Raw genomic sequence first — 25,896 nt, forward strand, 5'->3', positions numbered from 1 at the left:
GACGTGTGGGATCCCACGTGACGTCTAGGGGGGTCCCATTTGGATGTGTTGGGTCCCCAAGAGGACGCGCGTGCGAAGCCCCCCAGGGAGCACGTGTAGCCGACCCGACCATTGTGAGTGAGCATGTTGTGACGACGCTGGCTCAGGTGCTGGAGGTGGGCGGGAGGAGGCAGGCAGGTACTTGAGGAGTCCTCTCTCATGCCTCCCTCACCCTCCACCATCACCACCAACATATTCCTCCTCCTCCTCCTCCTCCTCCCCTACCGCCCAAATTGAGCTGGTTGGAATGATAAGGCGAAAGGTCATCGGCAGCTGGCGCTTGAGTACGAAACACACACACACACACACACACACACACACACACACACACACACACACACACACACACACACACACACACACACACACACAGAGAGAGGCTTAGTCAAGCGTGGAGAAGAGACGCATTCCTGGACAATCAACTTGTTCTGTAATGTTCAAAGTACAAGAATGGAGAAAAGACGGTCCACATGCAACGACCTGTAGAGATGTTCCTACCACGGGGTATAGTATGTAGATCTCTGGTGAGGGTGTGGAGCCCTGGTATTGCTTTAAGAGGAGGAGGGGGCAAGTGAGAAGCTGTCAGAGAGGAGAGGTGTGGCGTGTGCTTGCATGCAGTCCTGAGAGGATGTGGAGGCAAGGGATGAGTGTGTGTGTGTGTGTGTGTGTGTGTGTGTGTGTGTGTGTGTGTGTGTGGCAGCCCCGGGGTTTTACCTAGACACCACCAGTAATTTCCCGTGTAGTGGGTGCCCCTCCCTCAGCCAGCACGTCTCCAGATGCGGTGCGGGCGGCCAGCCTGGGAAGGTCAGGGGGACATTACACTGACGCTCCTACGTATGGCGTCACCACGCGAGACCTGGGTTAGTCAGACGTCTAGCAGGAAATCTGAGCCTCTTGTGACGTGGAATGTATAAAACCCTGTTCTTAATGGTATGAACTGTTGCGTAGTGAAGCCGTGCGTCTCTGGTGGCCGGGAACGTGTTTAAGATACGTCATACGGACGGAGGGAGCGACTGTGGAACGTATCATTCCATAACATTGTCGTATACTGAGGTTATCAGTAGATGGCCAATGGCTGTGTTGCCAAAGACGTGACTCCCATTCAGGAGTCACAGTTGGAGGCAGAGGTGCTCGTGACGGTAGGGTGAGTCCCAGGTATGTGGGGTGTGTGTGTTGGGTCGAGGGGGGCAGTGCACGGTAACTCTCCGGGACTCGGTATCCACGAACCAATTGGCCCACCAAGGTACGACCTTCAACCACAACGGTGCGACTCACGGGTATATATATATATATATATATATATATATATATATATATATATATATATATATATATATATATATATGTGTGTGTGTGTGTGTGTGTGTGTGTGTGTGTGTGTGTGTTAAAGTATATATAGAGGTAGATAGATAGGTATCTGAACATACAACCCATTAGGTAATGACAAAGAAGTCGACCCCTGTCCCCCGGAGCACCATATGCGTTATCAACATTCTGCAAATGAAGAGTTGCACCTTTTTTATCTTTTTTTCAAACGCTGCCGCCGGACGTATGGTACCCCACCCACCCTCTCCCAGGATCAGTTACCCTAATATAAAACAAGAGGAATTTTTTTTTTTTATATATATTTTTCCCCCCTTAACGTGAATGACTTTATAAATCTATGATTAAAAGCTAGAGCAGACCTTTACGGTGAGGTAGCCTTTGTGCGCGACAGCGAACGATCAATATGCCCTTATAATGATGAATAAATAGCCGACGCTCCCGTGCTGAGAGAGAGAGAGAGAGAGAGAGAGAGAGAGAGAGAGAGAGAGAGAGAGAGAGAGAGAGAGAGAGAGAGAGAGAGAGAGGACACACTACTTCTTTTCTACACCAGCGGGTTTGAATCACGGTGGCTCATGTTGCTGGAGGTTTTCAAGTCGCGGCGTTACAGCTTATTGGCGAGTTTTTCTTTTTTTTTTTTTTTCCTCCTTCCTTGTAGCTCTATCTTCCCCCCCGAGACACTTCACACGGCCCGCCTGGCCTCATCTAAGATGGGCCTACCCCCTCCTCCCTCTCTCCCTGACCCCGTGCTACCCGCCTTGACCTCCCGGTTCCTCTTCTTTCAGCCTTGTGTACTCGAAGGAGCCTTTGTAGGGGATCAACAATCTCTCTCATAGTGCCTCTCCCTCCCTCCTCCCCTCTCCTCTCTCTCTCTCTCTCTCTCTCTCTCTCTCTCTCTCTCTCTCTCTCTCTCTCTCTCTCTCTCTCTCTCTCTCCTTCTCACTAGAGCCTCTCTCCACCCACCTCCCGCCTTGGCTCGTCTCTCTCCCTCTCTCCGACCTAAGTATGGGTTTTTAAACCTTCAGGAATTGTTGCGCTGTCTTGACTTCACGTGTGTGTGTGTGTGTGTGTGTGTGTGTGTGTGTGTGTGTGTGTGAGTGTGTGTGTATGTGTGTTCAGGGAAGTCATTAGTTAATCACGTGTTAGGATGTTTGAAACTTGGTACTGCTTTAAGAGGGGGAGGGGCAAGTGAGAATCTGTCAGAGAGGAGAGGTGTGCCGTCTGCTTGCATGCAGTCCTCCTGAGAGGATGTGGAGGCAAGGGATGAGTACGTTTGAAGTTCTTCAAGCCAAGTCAGTACCCTAGTCCATTTCAGAGGCTGTGGTCAGGTCGATACTAGTCCTGGTACGTGGTGAGGGACCAGGACAACAGCCGTGGATGTCTTCACATCCGTCGTGTTACCAGGGGTTGATGGATGGATGGCGAGGGGGTGTTATACCTGGGTTGCCATACCTCGCACTCTCTTGAGGCAACTTAACCTTTCACAGTGTCTAGTCAGACGCTCACATGACTTTCACACTAGCACCTGAGTTACGTCTCTCATTTGCACAAACTCTGGCTTTATTATGTTACGCTTCGACGTCTCATTATGGCCTGTCTGTCACCTTCCACCTGTGTGGCTGTAGAGAATTAGAACGCCTACAGCCACCTACGCCTGGCGAAATGTACAGCGTCTCACGATGGTCTTCTTCAGGGCGTGTCCGCAAGCCTCTCCCATAAAGCTGGTACTGACTCACCTGTCTGTATCCCCAGACCTCACAGTTTTACTCACAGGTCACGAGGGGATGGACCAGATGAGAGCCGACCCTGATGGATGCTTTTTAAGTATGATTGATGTGCGTCACGTTCGCCCGGCTTACCTCCCTCCCAGGGGAGAGGTTGGCTACTCTCGCCTTCCATCACCAGCGAGAAAATTGATGCGCGAGCCAGATGTGGCCAGCAAGAGGGTGGGGGAGCGCAGAAGTAAATGGTGCACAGTCTTTAGTCTTTTCTTGCCACATTTACACACACACACACGCACACACACACACACACACACATATATATATATATATATATATATATATATATATATATATATATATATATATATATATAGATATATATATATATATATATATATATATATATATATATATATATATATATATATATATAGATATATATATATATATATATATATATATATATATATATATATATATTATACACCGTGACATATTCGTCACATTCCCATATACCTATACTCCTGCGCCCTCCCCTGTCTACATAACCACCTGTAACGTTGTACTTGGCGTCACTTTCGACAGCCCATTAAGACCAACACACACAAACAGACAGGCTGCCCACATCTATCAATTCCCTGGTCAGACCACTCCTGTCACTGTGGTGGTTCCATTATGCGCATGAGGGGTTATGAGATATGTTGAAACGATGTCTGTAAAGTTGAATACATATTCATGTATTCATGATTCGTATATGTTCATTATTTCTTGCATACATACTTGTGTTTACAGTCAGTCTGAGAACCCGCACCCGACGTGGTGCATCACGTGTAAAGGTCAACACACACTGACAACCGACGTTTTGTTTATGGTTCACACCAGACATTGAGGCGAGGCGTCGCGGTTCGGAGCCTCCCTCCTTACGCCACCGATGCCGTGCCTCTGCTCCTCCCGCCTCGCTGACACATGCCCCACACTCACACGACACTTGTAAACAAGTCATATTGATAGGCACAAAAGCTAGTCTAATACCTGCTGATGGAAGGGGGCGAGAGTCTCGGCTGTGTGCCTCGCGAGCGACCTTTGATGCCATATGGCTGAAGTGTCACCAGGATTCCTGCATCGCAGCGAATCTCAGTCAAGCAGATGCCACCATTTTCCGTACTGTATACCAAGACTGTTTGGGTCATGACGTTAAAGACTAGACTCTGCCGTTGTGTGTGAACTGATACCCTAAGTACTGGGTCTTATTAAAGGATGTTGTTAATTTTCTTTCGAGTGGGGGGGCGAGAGTCTCGTGTGTGTACAGGTAAAGCGGGTGGGTGGTTGGGGAGGAAGGGAGCAACACTTGTCCCTCTCATGCATGTGTTGCGGAAGGTCAGAGGCGCTGGTGATCCCCAGGCCTCTCCAAGACTGATCGTGTCCTGTATTGCGGTGCCACCCGCTACACACACACAGTGTACACACACCCCTCACACACCTACACGCGCAGTATCCACTTAAACCTAGATACAAAAACCTATACACGCTCCCAATACTGCAACGGCGCATTCAAACACCTACGCACACATATATTGAACACAGGCACGTACAAGCGAGGTACTACAAGGGCACCCCTAGTACAAAATCCCCCCCACGTATATATGTAGGAATAGTTAGTACACACACAGACACCCAGACCCAAACAGACAGACAGATATAGAGGGATACACACAGGGACACAAATACCTTTATGTTCCTCTCTACGTGTCGTGACCAATCAGGCAGATCTCTCGGCCACCTTGGCACTGAGCCCACCTCGGAATAGCCTTCTCTTATGCCTCATACCTCCGCCTTCACTTTGTCTTCTCATGTGTCGTCTGTCAGCATCCTTCTCCTCCTTCCTTCTCGTTCTCTTTATATCTGTCTCCCGTTTACCACTACCGCCACCGATTAGATGTTACTACCTCGACTGCCCCCTACCACCTAAATGTGTAATCGCCGCCGTTGCAACCACTACCATCACCACCTACCTGCCACCACCACCACCACCCTGCCACCATCACCACCACCCTGCCACCATCACCACCACCCTGCCACCATCACCACCAACAAGTGTGGGACCACGACGTCTGGGCCTGGGACACAGCCACGAGTGTGACAGACGTCACACTGCGGGTCTGGTGGTGACGACCCCCGTCACGTACGTCCTGCTCGTCTTCAGCTCAATTAGTGTGTGTGTGTGTGTGTGTGTGTGTGTGTGTGTGTGTCGGGGATCGACCAGGTGCTCACCTAGTACGACCTGCTCCGTGGCTGGGCCTCCCTCACAAGCAGGCACAACCCTGCCTGCAGAAGGTTGGGCTGGGTGGCCATGTTTAGCATGCTGGAGGGTGTTGGTTCTGGAGGGCCGCGTGCACAAAACCCAAGTAAATATAGCACCTTTTGTTCGCTTGTAGTGAGGAATGCGACCACGTTATCGCTATTGATCGCCACCGAGGGAAATAGAGATACACGGAGGAGCGAAGAGTTTCGAATTGTTTCTGGAATGTGACTTACGAACGAAAGACAGTCGGAAATGCGATGTTAATTGGCAAGGGAGGAAGATCGCGTCAGTCAGACATATCGCACAGGAAGATAAGAGGCGACACATTGCTTCAAGTGGAATGGAAATTACGTTAAGTTAGAGGAGAATACGAAAGTTGAGGTACGGTCAGGGTTGGTGTGGGATTTGTCCCAGTGAGTGGAGAAGACCGAGAGCTGTCCTTGAGCACCTATGTCCAGTGACGGATTTACCAGTCTGAACACCTGCGGTTTCCGCCACAGCAGGAGCTGGGGAGATGAGCGGTGTTGAGATCGCTCATGGAGTGGATGAGGACCCACATCAAGAGGGTCTTAAGGTCCTGCGTACCTCCTCACTACCTCTCCTGTCTGTAGATCTGCTCGTGCCATCCCCACGACTCCTGCCCTTGTCTTCTTCCCACACACCTGCCCTTGCCCGTCTTACACACACACACACACACACACACACACACACACACACACTCTCGCCTGCTCTTGCCCCTCCAGTCCACGCACCAAACCTTATTTCTCCTATCCACGAACGAGCTCTTGCCCTCTTTTTTTGCTTCCAGACACCTGCCTGTCCCCTTCCTCCCCATACACTCATCCTTGCCCATCTTATCAACATTAATATCCTTGGCCCGTCATATTCATCCGTCTGAATCACTGTTACCCTTGCCCACACAGCCATCCTTGCCCCATGGACCGATCCCTTCCCAAGACTCCAGACTCTTGCCCACCTTCTGCCTTCAGTCATCTTTGCTATTTCTACCCATGCTGCCCACACCTCTTCTTTCTACCTTTGCCAACACGTCTCTCACGGGTAATGCACTGCGTTGCCTCTCCCTGTCCATCTACATCTACCTGTACATAGGACGGGGTTCGTGGCACCCACACCACTCCGTTTCCCATCCTCCCTGAGGGTCGGACCCACCTGCTGTCTGCAGTCGGCACTGGGAAACCCCCCGCCTCGCCCGGCCCCATCCCGCGAGTGTTGCACCGTATCCTCCCGTGGGTGTGTGGGCGGCACCGTGTGAGTGATCTCCCCTTCTCCCTCCTCCCCTTCCCTCCTCCCCTTCCCCTGCCCCAAGTGCCAGGAGTGCCATTGATTAACAAGGTTAAGAGTGCTTTACCTTGGCAGCCATTGTAATACTTTCGCTTCTTCTCCTCAGCCCAACTCTTATTATGCCTCCCTCCCATCTCCTCCCATACTCACCCCCCATGTCCTGCCTTAGCGCCACCCCCCCCACCCTCCCCTCCCCTTGCGGACAAATAAACAAGCGAAAACAAAAGCAAAAAGAAGGCCTCCCATCACCATATTATCAGTTCAACATTACCATTATCTTGCCGTGCCTCGTTATCTCACCGTAATTAAGGTCGTTTGTGTGTTTGTGAAGCCAGGCCTCGTCACCGCTATTGACAGGGGCTGCCACTTATGGTTCCAGTCAGTTTCTCCCTGAGGAGCAGAGATTTTTTTTTCTTCTAAATTGAAACGTCGTTTATAGCATCTGTACCCACGGGTCAGGCAGGGCGGCGGCCGTAAGTCAGACAGCAGCAACCCTGTGGCAACTAAGGACGTTTCGTAAGGTAGAGCTGGTGTCATGGTTGAGGAGGAAGCGAGGGAGGGCAAAGGTTTGCGCCAGGCCAAAGGGTTGTCACGAGTTTGTGCGCCAGGCCAAAGGGTTGTCACGAGTTTGTGCACCAGGCCAAAGTGTTGTCACGAGTTTGTGCACCAGGCCAAAGGGTTGTCACGAGTTTGTGCACCAGGCCAAAGTGTTGTCACGAGTTTGTGCGCCAGGCCAAAGTGTTGTCAATAGTTTGGACATCGATGTCTGGCCTTTATTCATAATAATTGATAGTAAACGTACATGCTGTATGATAAACGAGGCTCAGGTGAAGACCACATATCATCACTGACATAAAATCCATCCCGTCCTTCCCCCAGTAGATGGCCGCATCCGACCGGCGTGACAGGATCTGTAGAATTGTCCTGACGGAGATCGAAAATTGGAGAAGGCGTCATGGCAACACGTACTATTGTAAGTGACAACGGGAAATATCCGATATCACTTATTTCCATACATGAGTGATGGGATTTTGAAGAGGATCATACAATACGTATGAGACTTCCCCCTCACCCTCTTTCGGCTCCTTCCATACGCTGCTTGTGATGTATTTACCTATGTGTAGTCACCTATTTGTCATTACCTATTTGGGGTCCCGTTACTTGCACTTGTGGCCTCTTGTGGTGTACTTTTCGAGGAGTTCTTGATGATCTGAGCTGAGGTTTTTATTTGTGGTGAGTGACGTGGCTGGTGTGGTAGCTAGGACTCTGTCTTGTATTGCTGTGTCCATACGGGATATAAATGTTTCTCTCTCTTTTTAGATATTATAGACATGTGTGTGTGTGTGTGTGTGTGTGTGTGTGTGTGTGTGTGTGTGTGTTGGATGCAAGACAGGTATTGTTCTGGTGTAGTTATGAGTGAGGTTATGCACGCAAGAACACACAACTAGCGAAATTCTGACTACTGCAGCACATTGTATATTTAGGTCCCAGGCTGGCGAAGACTGTAAGTCCAGAATTCCTACACAGTTGTGTGTCTTCCCACCACACGCCCTCAAATGGTCCCTAGGGAATTTACCGTCATGAAATACCACTTTCGCTTCAATAGGCGGTCTTCTCCTCCTCTCGTCTTTATTGGAAAAGAAAGTGTTCTTTCCTCCGGCCATGAAATATACCAGACTGCCATGTGGAGGAAGGTGCTCTTCTCTGCCAGACGCTGTGGGTGCTCGTGAGAGTGTGGTAGACTCGCGTGAGTCGTACCGCACAATTGCCGGGTGGCAAGTGAAGCCAGGGGTTATTTCTGAAGGGAAAGAAATGAGAAACGCAAGGATACTATGACATGCTGAACCTTACTTACTTAGATACGTTGCGATGCAGCTTGTGTCGGGGTATTGTAAACACGAGTGAGCTGATGGGGGGAGGGATTGCGACAGGAGGCAGGGCCTACTGTCGGAGGGGCCTGACGGGGCTGCACTTCAAAAACGTCCTGCTGGAGGAACTTCCTCATTCCCTTTTCCTTCTACTGCGCAGCATTGAGATGATTTCGTCATTGTCTGATTTAGATCATGTGCAAGCTGGAACACAGCACTGGTGGTGGGTGTGGTGGTGGGCGGGAATGCGTGGTGGAGGCATAGTGTGGGTGTTGTTGGAGTGTGTGTGTGTGTGTGTGTGTGTGTGTGTGTGTGTGGTGTTAGTCTGGTGTGGGTGAGGGTGGGAGTGTGGGGTAGGCCTGAGGAGCACACCTCCACCACCACAGCTGTTATCGGCATCTTGAGGCGTCGCCCAGGCTATCTGGCATGTCTCCCACCCGTCATTCACGTCGTCTGCCTCGCTAGTAATGTACACATGTCGCAACCCGCCCACCCCGCCACCCCAGCCAGTGCACTCGCCAGGGTATGTACATCAGGCACACTGTCACCCGTGCATTGTACTCGCCCCAGATGTACGCGCTCTCCAGGTACCCCTCCTATGTACCACTCCAGATACACATTCCAGGTACACGCCCTGGTACCCCACATTGTACTCACCGCAGATACACGCTGCAGATACCCGTCCCGGTAATCATCCAGGTACCCGTCCATTGTACTCACCTCAGATATATGCCTTAGGTACCTGTCCACTATACTCAACTCAGGTACACGCTCCAGTAACCTATCCCATTTTCCAGTACAGATAACCACCTCAGTTAACACAGTGATGTTCGTCTCAGTTCGCTGCCAAGTTCAGTTAACATAAGTGATACACAGCTTTATATTACCATTGTCAACCAGCACAATGATACATGGCTTTGCATTGCTTAATACACATGATATATAAGCTTCGTCTGTATAAAAAGAGAATAAACTCTGCTTCATATTAATTGTAGCGTGGAATAAAGATTTTGCGCTAAATATGATTATCATAAATTTTGTGGTAAGGTTCGAATGTTGTTAGCGTAAGTTTGAAAAATGCTGTTAAGTCGATGCTGTGCAGAAATACAAAATTCTGCATCGTCAGATGTGGCACCAGCGATAAAGTTGCAGGTGTTGTTGACGCAGCTGCAGGCTAGTAATGGCCTTTGGGCGAGGCCAACTGTGACCCTTACCTGGGCAGGTGTTGATGTGTTTGTCTTGAACTGGTGGTACTTGCGGTCACCATTGACCTGGATGCCCTGCCTCCAAGGTATTGGAAAGACGCTTCCTGCTACCCACACGAACATTGGATGAGGACATATGAGCCCTCGACACACGGGGGAAAGGATTTCTTTTGTTTTCCTTCGTCCACCGTGTGATGTGGGGAGGAGGTGAGGGAGGGAGGTGGAGACATTGGCATCCTGCTAAGGACGAGGACGAATGTATCAATTTCCAGGGCTGAACATTGGCCTCGTGGCGAGCAAGTCTCATGTCCAGCAAGTACCGAAGACTCAGGAGCTCGGGACCTGAGTGTACCACAAGATGTAGCGGACGACAAGGCACGCAGGTCACACCGCACCATGTAGTAGTACGTGTCAGAGTGCCTAGTGTGAGGCGTGGGGAGTCCAGCAGAACCTTACTCCTTTGACCCCTCTGTCGACGCCCATCACCAAAGGGAGTTCTCTGTCCAAATGAGAGTGAAGGAGGAAGAGAAGGACCTGAGAACGTTTCATTTTCTTGACTAAGAGTACTATCCCTTGTCACCCCCACACTGCGATGTACGTAAGACGCCTCTAGTCCTCTGTTATATCCGGTTGTAAGTGACTTGTGTTCTCTCTCGGCATTTCTCTAACTTTCCTTGTTTATTGTTAGCGTTATATGGCGAGGTGTGTGTGTGTGTGTGTGTGTGTGTGTGTGTGTGTGTGTGTGTGTGTGTGTGTAAGTTGGTCACGATGTTGTATGGTTCGCTCAAGCGACGATGGAATATAGATATTTTTTCCCTCCAGGATACTTACACTGTTCTTAGTGTTACTGGAAATAACTAGTCTCAGGACAAGATGATTCCAGACTCTGGCCAAGGAAACGCTCGAACAGATATATAAACATACCAAAAGGCTCCACACCTATTACCTGTCTGTGTCTCTTGCTCTGTTGTTGGAACATTATACGAGACTTGAAGTAATGTTGCAAGAAACATTGTCTTCCACAAGCTGTTGCATCTGGGAAACGCTAGTCATACCACGCCCTTCACAAACCATTGAATTATGAACATCAAAACCGATCACGACACAGGTTCTGAGGTACGATCTACAGAATCACTAGGATCTTACGATGCTCATGCATGACCTTAGCCTCAAAGCCTAGACTTGAGAGTATAGATACTCAGGGTCATCCTCGACGATGAACCTCATGATCAGGGTTCCCTTCGAGGACCAGCCTAATAGCTAGAGGTTACCCCTCAAGGATAACCTTAGTTCCGAAGTTAGTCCTTGTCGACAAGTTTACTTCTACAGCTCACCCTCGATAAGAGTTCGAGTATGAACGGCAATCCTCGTATACCTCGTCCATGTGGTCTCCTCCCTCCATCGTCAACCACATCGGAGGCTACATACGCGTCCTCCCAGGCTACATGAGGTGGGTATTTCTTGGCCAGGGGAGACACGAGTAACATTCAACAGATTCATAGCTTTTCATGACTAGTTATGGCCATTATTGTGTGGTGTGTGTAGCAGTACTATTATTGTGTGGTGTGTGTAGCAGTACTATTATTGTGTGGTGTGTGTAGCAGTACTATTATTGTGTGGTGTGTGTAGCAGTACTATTATTGTGTGGTGTGTGTAGCAGTACTATTATTGTGTGGTGTGTGTAGCAGTACTATTATTGTGTGGTGTGTGTAGCAGTACTGCAACCGTGTGGTGTGTGTAGGTAACCTGACTGACACACTTTCAGAGTTCGCGTTGTACTTCGTCGTCGTCTGGAACTACACTCGACCCCCCCCCCTCCCCAACATAACCCCCCCGAGACAGCTAAATCAGATACTTATGATACAACTCCACACAGTTATTTCAGAGTCTAAAACGGGAATCAGTCTGGCTTGGATCTTGCCGGAGTTAGGTCGCTTATAATAACATTCATCCTGGATCTTTACCTGCCTCATAACTTGGAAGATTTCACCTGACCCATAAGTATCAGATCAAACCCATCAAACTATACTTTATACAATCGTTTCCCAACACATAAAGAGTTGAATGGCGTATGACTACATCACTCGCGTTTCGATTCCTTCCATTTATAAAGATGTTCGACTTGGAACTTAACCTGACCTCATATAACTTGAGGGAAAATTAATTCCACCTTTGGTCGTGGACCTTGATAAAGATGTCTTTCATATTGTACCAACAATGATTCCATCCATTCTCATTTCACTGCCGCTAACTATATTGCCCCGCAGGCGACGCAAGTGTCGTATTCAACACCTTTCCAGTCAGTTATTATTATCATTATTATCATTATTATTATTATTATTATTATTATTATTGTTACTCTTAGAAGCAGGTTGTGGATGAAATTCCTATGATGATACGTGTAGATGTAGATCCGACAATCTTGTATATATAGATATATATATACATATATGTATATATATATATATATATATATATATATATATATATATATATATATATATATATATATACGGATTCATAAACTGAATTTGATATTCATCTTGAGTTCAACAACTGTTCAGGTGGATGTTATGGAGTGGCATACACATGTCAGTTCTCGCACGTCGTCCTCTGAATATTACACAGTACATCTGTGCTAATTTTGGCACAGTCATTCCCCAGTGTTCCTCATCCTCCCGCCACTACTGTTTATGGACTTGCGATGCAGCACTAGAGGTGCAAGAATATTTAAAAAGACGTTTTTCTTGGAAAGGGAGACTTGGGTAGTTATGAATGATAGACCGCTGTAGTCTAGCAGTTATCTTTCCTGACAGTGGCGCATCAGGGGTCGTTTGTCTTCGAGCGCATAGGTTTGAATCCTGGTTGCGGCAGTCGGCCCACACTCAGCCCAGCTGTTCATCCACCCCTAAGGGTTGGTCGATCTAATGGGGACCTGGCTCAGGCTAAGGTGCATCTGAAATGCATCATTAAACCCCGGCAACACTAGTGTGTTTTATGAGGCAGGTTGATGCTCTCCTCATCAGTCTCCTCCTCACACAGATCCTACGGACAAACGCACCATCAGGATCCACGTCATCCAACGTCACATCCTGCAGATCGACAGCCCCTTCGTCAGGCAGGGCTGGGCTGGGAGTCTCCCGCTACCCGAGCCAGCATCACCCAGATTCATATTGTTTAGTTTTGCATTGTTCAACAGGTTCCTCCATTTTCCATGCGAATAACTATCGCCTCAAAGTTGAGGACTTGTCCCCAAAGTTTGGCTGAGTGTCCTCACCCCATTACACTGATTACTCGGATTTTACACCCACCGCCCTTCGAGCTCGCTCCCCCCACCCCGACGAAAGGATTCGAATCGACGCACTTTGATAGATTCTGGAGGTTTGCTGGCGACGGGAGACGGGTTGAGGTCGGTACTTAATGCACCGGTGGGAGGGTGGTGCGCCGCGGTAGGTAGGATAAGGCCTGCGGGTATGTGTCAGGGTATGTGTTGTGTACACCTTGGGGTTGGGGTGGTTCGAGCGCCCGTAGCTCTCCAGACGACACTGGCGTGTCAAGGTGTTCGACCCTCGCTGTTCTTCGTTGAAGGTAATGAGTGGAGTGGGCCAATTGGTCATTTTAAGGAGGAAAGCCACAATTATGGGTTTTGATTTTTTAGAGGATTTAGTCTCAAAATTTGTGGTTTGGCCTCGCACTAGATTCTAGCATTTCATGACTCACACAGAATGTAAAGACAACGAACAGGGATAAAAGCAAAACTGATCCGAATCATCGTTCGAATATGGTAACAGATTTTCATTTTGCAAAATATCTACATTTGATCTGGTATTTTTCTTTGTGCTCTCGTGGAGAATGTTTATACTTCACCAGTCTATCAATCGGTCAGTCTTAGACACAGAGAGTGGGAATAAGTTTGGCCTTAATTTCAAGATTTGGATGACTTAGCTGAGGTGTTGTCCTGGTGGTTCCTCCCGTCAGCGGACAGTGGTTCACTCGCTGTAGTGGCGGCCGGAGGGGTGGTTGCCTGGTCTTCCTAGCCTGTTCTTCCGTCGTCAGGTGTTGCTCATGTCTCAAGGTCAGTGTTATAACAGACAGACTCTTGTTCTATATCGTTACATCTCGTTACGTTGTATTTTCCATCATAGACGGGGTAGAATTCGTCTGGATGGCAGTTTATATTTTTTCTTTTATTATGTTGGACTCATGGGTCATGAAGCTGTTGCAATAAAGGATATTCTGGATTTATGAGGCATTTGTTAGGTTTTCTTGGACTCTCCCTTCCCTTCCAGTGTGTCATGTATGCTAGGGATGAGGTAGGGTCAGGGAATCGATACCAGACGCTATACTTTTTCCCGACGTCTCTGTCAAGGGATTAAAGTTTGTTTACTTTCACCCAGTAACGAAGTTCATGAAGATGCTTCACCCTCTGATTCGACCCCTCCATGTGCTTCATCCTCTGATCCGATTCCTGAAGGTACTTAACCCTCTGATCCGATTCCTCTGAATGCCTCAACTTCTAATCAAATTCTTATTGATACTTCATCATCTGATCCGACTCATCCATGCTTTATATTCCGATTCTTCTAAATGCATGGATCCTATTCTTCTAAATGCGTCACCCTCTGATCCGACTCCTCTAAATGTTTCAACCTCTGATTCGACTGCTCCAGAAGCTTCATCATCCGACCCGACTCCTGTAGAAGGGCTTCATGTGTCAAACAAAACATTGAACTTCAGGACTGTCGTCGACATCCCTGCATGGACACTGCTTCATTTGTGTGAATTCGAGCCTACGATTTCTGTGATGCCTTATATAAAAACACCCTCAAAACAACTTGTAGATGTCACGTCACATATATTATTGTGGAAGCCTAAGGTTTAGTGTACTGTACTACACTGATTTCGTTAGCCTGCCACATTGCATGGGTGCGTGAAGCAGCAGGCACATATACATTTAGGTTCCAAAGTCTCAGAGAGAGAGAGAGAGAGAGAGAGAGAGAGAGAGAGAGAGAGAGTGCGTCAGTAGCGTGGATGGCGATGCGGTAGAGGTCGGAGTTGTGTTTGCTTTTGAAGGTAAATTCCTCATTTTTTTAATCTCTGCGTCGGGAATGGTTTTGTCGACGCAAACAAGACTTTTGTAGAACTTCCGTTGAACACACAGAAAAGTTTCATAATTCACGGAGGCGCTGGCTCCGGTAGCCTCCCTTCGTGAGGCGAGGGTGGGGCAGGGGGCGGGCCTTGGTGGCCGGACAGACCACGGCAAATCCTGCGAGTCAACGAGAGGAAAAAAGGTTGGGTATGGAAAGCCTGTGTGGCGGGAGAGGGTAAAGAATGCCAAGTGGTGTAACCATCTGTTGATACTGTATGGGTCTGGGTGTTTCACAATGGACCATTTTCTAATACAGTTTTTTGATGGGCTATTTTCTAACACAACTTTTTGAAAATATTTTTGTATACTCTCACCATCCACTGTTTCCTCACTCGACTCCATTCATCCGCTACCCTGACATTATTCAAGTGTTTCTTTACGTCTTTTCTAAGACATTTAATGTATAGTTTGCTATGGCTTCTCGTTGCCCTGTCTTTACATTTCAGAGGACAATTTCATTGAGTGTGTGTGTGTCACCAGACACCCAATGTGCACCACACTGCTTGTAACGGCTGGCTGAAGGGTAGTACAACTGCGGTCGTGTTTCTTATGTTGTTAATGTCTGTGAACGACTTGGTTGCTATGATGATGAATGTATGGTTAGCACTGTACAGTCTTTGTGCTACCCCGGACGTCATGGGAATCCATTTTGATGAACTGGTTACCCAGACTGAGTTGGCTGAAAAAAAAAAAAAGGCCACGGAATATAGATAGATGAACAGGATATAGGGCTGTCGTTAGTAAGATGCGTATCAGAAAAGTGAAGCACGAAAATGCGTAGAGAGAAAAGAGGCGTCGGAGAGACACAAACGAGGAAACTTGAGGGCGGTGAATGTGGAGTCGACAGCGTTATCTCTGTGTTGCAGACTCGCAGTATAACGTATGGCGTCCGCTTATAGTGCGGTGATGAGGATAACATTGTGATGCGAGTATCACTGGCACGCTAGTCGGAGGGAAGGAGGGTGAGTGGGTGAGTGGGTGGGTCAGGACCTGGTGATGTGAGGGCGCCCCTACACACCCTGCAACGTGATGTGTTACCTTGTGGAAACATCCAGTGGTATACGGGAACAGTCAGCTGTACACCACAGGTCGGTTGGATCATGGAAATGGAATGGTGAAAAGAATTCTTGCTCTGTATAATGATTTTGCAGTCCGTAGGTGAGATTAATATATATAACTTAAGCTGGAGAGGTGATGGAAAAGAGGAAAGTATTATACTATTCTGCCCCTTTTTGATAAAATATTTGTCAATAAAACATTTTTAATTTCATTTTTTGTACTGTGTGTGTGTGTATGTGTAAAGGACTTCACTCAGTGGGATATCCACTGGTTGTAAACAGCCATTTGACGAATCTCTCATCAGAATATCCAAGAACACTGACCATCAGGGTTGTATGGTTTAGGTTTTATCCTGAATGTTTCTCAGTGGTGCATCCACAGCACCACTTGACAACACTGTCGTCTGTCTACAGCATCCTTACACTGCCACTGTTGAGCGATGGTCCGCTTTTGATTCCCACACTTTAACACGTTACATATTTCAGAAGGCAGAGGTTTGGGTGCCAGTTCATTATATAAACATTCCCCTCGATCGCTTATATTCATCACACTCTCCCATTCCATCCAGCCGTGTCTCTCCGTCCGCACAGCTTGTCGCCAGCGGACGCACGAACTTCTCTCCAATGGCCACTCGTAACTTTTGACGTAAGTCGAGGCGGAGTCTCACCCGTTCTCTTGTAATGCTTTTTTTTTTTTTTTTTTACCATACTGATACAAAGAATAGCCTGGTGACTGGTCCTTGTTGGCTTGTGGAGTACAGCATTCTGATGACTCCACTGGTAGCGTATTTTAACTTCGTGTATGAATTGTACAGCAGAGGGCCTACATAGGACGTCTTCTGTATCTGCTGGGTTGTTAAGATGCTCCAGCTTACGCCGGTACTGACAGATATATTTACCTGTCTCTCGTGTAATACATACTAGGTTTCAAAATCAGGTCGGTTGTTGAGGTAGTGGTAGTGACGTCATTTGGCAGGGGCAGAGTTGAGGCAGATGATGAGTGGGAGGGTTATAGGGGAGGACGAGGCCGCTGGTAGTAGCATCGTCTTCCTTCGGCAGGGTCGTGCTGTCAGCCCAGGACGCGGAGCTAGTGGTCTGAAATCTAGCGGGAACCTCAGACACCCCTACTGCCACCACCACCACCACCACTACCACTAACCACATCACAAGATCGTCACCACAACACCACCACGACATCTCGGCCAGAACACCAACGCAGCACCAAATGATAACGACCTCGCCCTCACATCATCACAGCACCACCCACACAGCTCACACCTGAACTAGCCAAGATTGGATCTCCTCAGTCACACGTGAACGCTAATATAGGTAATGACATCCTCTAATCCCATTCAGGGATGTGGGGGTTGGGTATCATAGGCCCGTGGGTAGGGCTAGTATTGTGACGCGAGGGTAATACATTGGGCTGGGATCAGGAGGCTACACTGTGCCCCCGGAGGATGGGGAAGGGTAGGGAGCACTAGTTCTCGCTGGAAGGAAATATGGGAGCCTAAAGGAATAGGGGAAGAGATGGATGAGAGATGACCCTAGGTGGTATGTGTGGGTGACGGCAAAGACGAGTGTGGTGAGACTCTTTTTGCCTCACTGGTGGGCGTTACCAGCGCGCGAACCAGAGTCCGCCTGGGGCGCGCTACCCTCCTCCCTCACGGTCTTAATGAGAAAGTTGATTCCTAAGAAGCGTGAGGATCGTGACGTTGGTTGTGAGTGTGGCGGTGTGTGAGGTGAGCTGCAGCCCCTGATCCTCGCCACCCGGCTCACGATACCATTGTGTTGTGGTCCCCCGGTAACACAGATTTATTCCAGACCTTCAGGAAGGAGTTCATCTCTATTATTTTTATGGAGGGAGGCTTGGGTGGCTCCACCTTCGCCGGCGGTGGCTGCACCTCCCTCAGTCTTGATACACATCCTGGGTGAAGCCTCAGAACCAGCAGACTTACCCTCAGGTTTCAGATGAATGATTAAATTTCCAGCTTTCTCGTACTGAGTGGCTAGCCACTGTCAGTTCTGAAGTGAGAGGAAAAAAGAAATGAATTCCACGTGGGGTGTATGAGTGTCCGGCAGCGAGGCAGGGCCAGTTTGCTGCTGTTTCTTGTTAACAAACTCCTAATGGCATTTTTCTGTGGTCGCTAAGCTCATATTACTCATTGCTAAAGCTATACTGTCCAGGAGTGCTGACTGATATGTCTCAGATCCTCCTCCCGTCCTTCTGGTAGGCCTACAGCCGCTGGTAATAAACTAGATTGGCATATTTTGTCCCACACGGGCGAGGTGAAGACGGAAGCGCACCTGTGAGTGTAGCGCACACGGGCCTGGCTCTAGCTGGACCCGCTGCCGTCTCTTTAACCTGGTGTCGAGTACTTGGAGATGGGAATGTTTGTCTGTGTCATCTCGGGAGACAGGTCTCTCCAGCCATAGTTCAAGACCTGGGTCGGTGGGAGACAGGTCCTCCTGAGTGAGGGTAGGGTCAGTGTCGATGCTTGATCTCTCGTGGACGGGTAGATATCTGGGACGAACCAGTTGTGTATGGGGGAAGAACTGTGGCTGTAGGGGGGAGTAGAGGTTTGTGGAAGGGAAAGATGTAAGGCTGACAATGAACTGTTTCAAGACGGATACCCAGCCAGAAGATTTTTTAAGATCATTAATATGGTCATTGTGTTGTTAATTCTTGTGTATTCCCTAGTGATGAAGCGTGGAGGTGATCTTGTCTCTTGTTACCACAACATATAGCCCGATATACCTGGCCAGTGTTCACTGGTAATGATCGTATTCACAGAGTCGAAATGATTGCTTCACCAGTATCGAGCCATCCGAATCGTTCGACTCCCCCGCTACGTTTGCCGTCCAGAGGCATAATGATTACCGGGGTTTTCATGTTCTCCCGTTTGCTCAGACGCTTCGAAAATTGGACGCCAGATCATAACGAGGATTTAATGGTATCTTCTTGCATGAGGAGAAACACATTTCTCGTTCGTTTAATGAGACCACAAAAAACCTATTTTAATTAGTCTTACGTCATAATCATTATTTTTTTTTCTATGCCAGCCTTGTCGTCAGGACTACCATAAAGACTTGACCTTGTACCTCCCTCCAAAATAGATAATACCTTTTTTCCTGATCACACAAAATAACCTCACACACACCTGGAAACTTAACAACTAGTACCCACCATGAAATCGTCCCAACTGACCCTCTCTCCCTTTCCCCCCCAGCACACTCCCTGCTGTCCTACATTACTACCGTCATCAGCATCCAAACCCCTCGGAAAAAAAGAAAAACTGATCCACAGCAAAGTCAACCAATATAGACTCACTCTCGCCCACTCTACACTCTAATCACTCCGCCACCACACTGCAGACGGCCCCCTACAGAGAACACACGAACACACACACACACACACACACACACACACACACCTCCTGGATGGACTGTACCAACCCTAGCGACTCTGGCTTATATCGCGTGAGAAGTGTGTTGGGTTGGCATACAGCTACACAGTCGTCTGTGTATAGTTCCAGCTTGTCTGCATTAACCTGCTGGCGTCTGTAGAAATGTTGATCGAATTTGTACGCTGCCTGTGCACGGGTTTTGTAGGTTAGATATATCGACACGTCTCTCTCTCTCTCTCTCTCTCTCTCTCTCTCTCTCTCTCTCTCTCTCTCTCTCTCTCTCTCTCTCTCTCTCTTATATACTGATGAAGAGTGACACCAACGATACATTTTGACAACAGGTGATTCAATCAGACGACACGTGAAGAAGCTGAGGTCCCATACGTAGATACATCCGGCTCTTAATAATCCAACAGAACAAAAGACATTCTCCTAAGGATCTTGGCATCGCTCGCGCGCGTTAAGACATGAATGATGATAATAATGAAACCGAGTTGAATCATCGTGAATCAAGTATTCCATTTTTTTTTTTTTTTTTTTTTTTTAGAGGCGAGTGTTGAGGATTATTGTGGTTAACGTAGTGGGTTGAGCATCATGCCCTGGCGCAACAGTGGGTCGAGTTCCGAATGAGCCACCTCAAGCAGTGAGATCATTCTCTCTCTCTCTCTCTCTCTCTCTCTCTCTCTCTCTCTCTCTCTCTCTCTCTCTCTCTCTCTCTCTCTCAGACTGAAATTCATAGGAAACTCTTGTGAGTCGCGGTAGTTGAGGCGAGGTGTGAGTGGATGGTGAGTAAGTTGAGTGTGGGACTCTTGCTCCAGGTACCGAGGCACGAGAACTTCATAATGCTAGAGAAGGTTTGCCCTGTGTGTCTGGCGGCTCACTGTGAAATGGGAAGTGATTTTCCTGTGGTACCTCGGCTCCTTACCCCAGCTGTGGTACCTCAGCTCCTTACCCCAGCTGTGGTACTTCGGCTCCTTCCCCCAGCTGTGGTACCTCAGCTCCTTCCCCCAGCTGTGGTACCTCGGCTCCTTCCTCCAGCTGTGGTACCTCGGCTCCTTCCCCCAGCTGTGGTACCTCAGCTCCTTCCCCCAGCTGTGGTACCTCGGCTCCTTCCTCCAGCTGTGGTACCTCAGCAGCCGCTCAACAGCATACACCACACACTATTCAAATCCCCCCCTCCTCCTCCTCCTCCTCTGCGCACTGTGGCATCCTACTGATTCAGATAATAGCTCTGTATTTCCCTGCAGTTCTTTGCCGTAACTCACGGGAGTCCACAAGGTCGACAGCCCCATTACCAGGGCAAGGATGGGTACCCTTTAATCGCAAGGAGTTTTGTATCGCATCTGGTGGGAGTGGATTTAGATTGACTACCAAGCTGGCATTGCTTTGTTGTCGTTGGGGAGAGCTATTATTGGTCATATGGACGACCCGGGTAGAGATAAAAGGATGGAGGGAGGCAGGAACGACTCTCTCTCTGGTAGTAACGCGTCATCCGACTCCCAGTGGGGAGCCTTGCCGGGCCTTGTCATGTGTGGCTGCGCCAGCCCACCCCTCCTGATGATGCCGACCCCCACACTCTCGTGCCCGTCATGTCGAGGACATCCCTCCCCGCTGTTGAATGGGGGCGTCTCTCCTGTGTGGGACGTCGCTGTTGCTGTATGGGCTAATGTGCTTGGTGTGTGGGACGTCCTTGTTGAGTGGGATGTCCCCTCCCTCTTGTATAGGATGTCCTTGTTGTGTTGAACGTCGCTGTTGCTGTATGGGATGTCCTCGTTGTGAGAGGTGGCCATGTCGTTGTTTGGGATGTATATTTGTCGTTGTGTGGGACACTTGCGTTGTGTGGAGTTCCCGTGTTGTTTGAGATGGCTGTATCTGTACAGTCGCTGTTTGCACGGCCAGTCCCTTGATAAGGGCCTCAAGTGTCTCCCTTATATAAGTGTAATGATAAGTGCATTAGTTCACTTTACATGAGAGTTGGAGGGCCTCTTTGTCGTATGTAACCTACCATTTCATTTATCATTGAATTTTATTTATTATAATTATTTACTACTGCATTTAATCATGTCGCCTCATCCTGCTGCTCTATGCCTTCGCATCGTCCATAGCGGAAATCTACAAAACGCTAGAGATTCACACGGATCTGGCCCCTTGGTGATTGTAAATTTATCGCCAGAAAACAGGTCTAGCCCCGTGTATACCCGCGACATCCCAGACTTGTCTAAATCGTTTATCTCGGGAACCATATTATAGCCGTTGCTCCTGGTCAGCTGAGGACGTAAAATATAAACACACATGGTGTATACATCGACATGCATCATATACCAGTGGAGATGACTATATACAATCACTAGGGGTATACTCTGGGTCTATATCTTACGTTAGTTCCATGCTGCGCTAACGTTCAATTTGGGGAGATGTTACAAATTTTACCAAGTCGAGAATGGGGAAGTTTGCTTGCTAATGGTTGAAAGGTGTCTGGGTGAGATCTTTATTAGGAAACACGATTTGATCCTCGAGAACGGAGCCGACCCATCTCGGCGGCAGGCACCCGACCCCGTCCAGCTGGTGCCATCGCTCGGCCTAGACAGGCCGTCAGCCGCCTTCACAATTAATTAGCAGGGATCGACCCCTCTCACCCTCGCTGCCCACCCTTGCTAGCCCTCTCGCTTTTATTTAGGATGGTTAAAAGGAGAGGAGGGAAGAAGAAGTCGGAGAGGGATAGGAATACTTTGAGACGGAAAAGAGTGTTGAAGTGTGTGCTAGAGTGAGGTGTTGGGTTCCCTTGTGTATGTGGGTGTTTAGAAGAGTGATTGTTTTGGGTGCCTTTTTCTTGTCCTTTCCAGCAGACTAGGGGGTGTGTATGTTGCATCTTTTGGCTGGGGATAAAAAGGGGAACATGCTGAGCCTAACACTGATCATTGCGTACGTCTGCGCAGAAGACTTCATTCCTCATGGCACCAACAAGTGGGGGAATGTCAGCCCTGTAAGTTATGAATGGTGTTAGCCGCCCCCACCTTCCCTCGATGACTCTCTCGTCCTCACTGTATCTCTCCTCCTCTCTGGCTCTTATACCATCCTGAGGCCTGAGGGACAGCGAGTGTGGATGGCCAGCGAGATCCCGACCGGCCGGGCACACCCTAGTCTTAACCAGATTTATCATCAAATAGACAGATTAGTTACCCAAGTGTGTACCACATCACTGTGGTTCATTGTCTGATGGTGTCGGCTCACCTGGCGGGGGAGGAGTGAGGGATGGTGTGAGGATGAGCAAGTGTGTGAGGGATAAGGCCGTGTGCCTCACAATGGACGTGAGTGATCCTTATATTGCTGGAGGTATTCAGCGGCTCCACCCACCCATTGTTTACATCAATGGTATGCCTCCCCCTCCCTCTCTCCAATCCTCTCCATCCCCTCGCCTGGCCTCCAGGGCCACGTAATGGACTCCTGGACTGGGTCTGGGTCCCGTCAACACTCTCAGTTTGCTCTTCCTTCGTTCTCAGCCGTGCATTACCTTCGCCCTCACCCGCAGACACCAGTACAATGGCTTGTCTGACATGGTTGTTCCGGGCGACTCCCATGGTGGAGTGATGGCGTGTCGGGTACATCCTTCCCGCTGCACAAAGACACATTTTTCCATAAATGTATTACCTCCAGCAGCCAGCTGTTCCTGTCCTGCCAAGGAAGTGGATGCATTATTGGCGACTGTGTATGGGGGTTAGTCATCATGCGTCCGACAACTTCCACGGCCTTTCGACAGACAGAAGACCCTATTCATCATATAGAAGTATAGTCCTTTCGAGGAACTTCTCACTCCAAGGGAGTCCACCATTTCCCTGCTACTGAGTATAGCGTAACCCCGAAGCTGTAGGAGCCCCATGAGAGGGTTCATGGGGGTTATGTAATCAAAGATTAATATTGTGATAATTCAATAAATCTAGTGTGACCATACGAGGTTCTGGTGGGATGTCTTCGAATATTAGTGTTTCTCTAGTACCCTGTGGCCTGGAGTTAGGGGAAGGAGAGTCGCTTCCCAACAGTCATTTCTCCTAAAGGAGTCTGCATCATCCCGCTGGTGAAATAATCGTTAGGGATTGAGGTCATGACCTTGAATTCATGGTGGCTAGATGAACTCAGGTGGTGACGAAATATGGTAGAGGGATATTGTGACATTTGCAGAAAATTGGTCTCGAGGACACCTTCCATCAAGCGTGTGGCGTATACTGCAGGCTGGTGCCACCCTCAGCAGGAGGGAAGCAGGTCCTCGGGCTCTGGGGTCGTGATGCAAGCAATACTTCCCCTCCACGCAGCGTTACCACCACACACACACACACACACACACACACTGTGTCTCCCAAGCGGCCGCTCACATTCCGTCTCCTCTCCTTGTTCACACGCGGTGCATCGCTGGTTGAACAATCATCCTCGAGGTTTTTGGAATTGAAAAGGGAGCGATTCAGGTTGTCATATATCTCAGGAACTTTTATTAATGAATGTGCGGTTGGGGGGGGGGGAGGCCGCTTGTGGGCCGTGGATGCCATGTGTATTTTCATACTCGCCCACGGAAGCACGCACACATATTCATAGATACACACAAGCATACATGGTAGGTGAATCTACCTATATAGGTGTGGGGGAAGTCGACGCAACCGTGCGTGCGAGTGGTTAGGGAGCGAGTGAAGTCACCTTCAGCTGAAAGTGTAAGTATTCAAGAAACAGAAATAGCAATAACTGCGATCATGTACACTTGCCGTGTTTATACGATTACTGGCTTAATGACCGGTGACCAACTGATGGCCATTAAGTCTGCAATCATCTCTGCAAACTGGTAATGAGTCTGGCGTCGTGGCTTGAGTGGCTGGTGGCCACGAAACCCAACAAGGTACGTCCAGAAGACGTAACACGGAAGGAGACACTTTTCTGACGTGAGTGTTTATCAGATGGTGAAGTGCCGGTGATGTGTTGGTGGCTGTAGTGAAAGATGTTTCCCTCCACCCCCTGCCCTCACACATGGTACTTGCTAAGCCGAGCTCTGTAGTGATCCCACGGGCAGGAGGGAGTGAGCAAGTGTGCGCATTATGCATGGCGCCAGGCAGGTGGGCTCAACACCTGAGGGTTAACCGGTGGTTCAGGAACATTTGATAAGATATTTTCGTTAGCCTGACCGTCTGCCTTCCCCTGCTTCTCCTGTCCTGACCATCACCATCACCCTTCCTCAGTCTCCATCCCTGTCTCGGTGCCTCCTCCTACTCTTTCATTAAAGCTTCCCAACTTACTCTCTTCCTCACCCGCCCTGCCGACCCTGGCTGGTCACCCACCCATCCTCTGCATCGATTCCTTCCATCATCTTCAACTCAACGCCTACTCTTCATTCTCACTTCCACCTCTCAACTCTATCCCATTAAACCCAGCCTCGCCCTCAATCTTCACCCATAGATAGCAACTCCACCTTTTACCTGCTACTCTTCAACCCTACCTCTCTACTTCTCATCCAAGGCCAGGGAACGAGTGACCTGGGGGTATGGTAGAGGTGGGTAGGACTGGGAAGAAGTCTGACGACACAGAACACCGATGAAAATGAGAGGAAGAACGGGCGTCAAGGGGGCTCTGAGGAGGTTCCTACAACACCTCTACTGTACGACCAGATAGCCAGAGGAAACATGGAGTGGTCTTACCGAGGAACTGTGAAATGGAAAACCATTTTGTAGTCGGAGAGGAAATTCGGTGTGAAGAAAAGGTTGAGGGGAGACAGCAGGGGGAGGTGTGTAGTGCGTGTGTGCGTGAGTGGAGAGAACAGAATAGAGAACGACAGAATGTTAGGAAGAAGGTACCATCATGATAGGAAGTATCATGATGGTGTGTGTGTGTGTGTGTGTGTGTGTGTGTGTGTGAGAGTGTGTGTTTCCTCCCTCTACCCAGATGGTGGAGGGAGGGAAAGAAGGAAGCAAACACACACAACTCCCCGCCGTCATATGATGAGGGAGAGGACCCTCTGCTTGGGACGAGGTCAAGGAGGCAATTTGATACAATGAGTCGCAACAATTAGCTCGTAAAGCGTTAGGCCAATAGGGCAAGCGGAAACCCCAGGCGACAACAAACTAACAGAGATATCCACAGAGGAGGAATCCCACCCTGGGGAAAAAAAAAAAAAAAAAACCACGAAAGGTCTTTCAACTTTTCGTAAAAAGAGAGGATTTTTTTTTTCCCTGGGAGTAAATGAGAGTCTGCAAAAAGTTTAGGAGATAGTGTTGTGGGAAGAGGCAGGGGAGGGTATTGGGGTGAAGGGAGGGACCCCCTGCAAGGGGTTGGAGGGGGTAGGTTAGGTTGGTGAACGTGCTGGAGACCGGGAAGGGGAAACGGAGATTCGTATTCAACATGAGAATGAATGAAGGACAAATTACCTGCGTGGGAGCTCCTGGCGAGGGTGGGGAAGGAGCGATTCAAAGAAGCGTACAAGAAGACTGAGGCCACTCGAGCTGCTCACCCACGCCTGGGCTAATTAGCCTCACGACCTGCATGCTT

At 48.8% G+C, this 25,896-nt stretch overlaps 1 protein-coding gene across 1 annotated transcript in view; it reads left to right on the top strand.

Annotated features, from left to right (window-relative positions):
* The first annotated feature begins 13,755 nt into the window (after window positions 1-13,755).
* LOC139760859 (nitric oxide synthase-like protein) overlaps window positions 13,756-25,896 on the top strand; it is a 112,010-nt gene continuing 99,869 nt past the window's right edge. Inside the window, 1 exon segment of the mRNA XM_071684572.1 lies at window positions 13,756-13,838. Coding sequence (XP_071540673.1) covers window positions 13,829-13,838 — 10 coding nt within the window. The 5' untranslated portion in view covers window positions 13,756-13,828.

Source organism: Panulirus ornatus, chromosome 38, assembly GCF_036320965.1.
Source record: "Panulirus ornatus isolate Po-2019 chromosome 38, ASM3632096v1, whole genome shotgun sequence".
Lineage (NCBI taxonomy): Eukaryota > Metazoa > Arthropoda > Malacostraca > Decapoda > Palinuridae > Panulirus > Panulirus ornatus.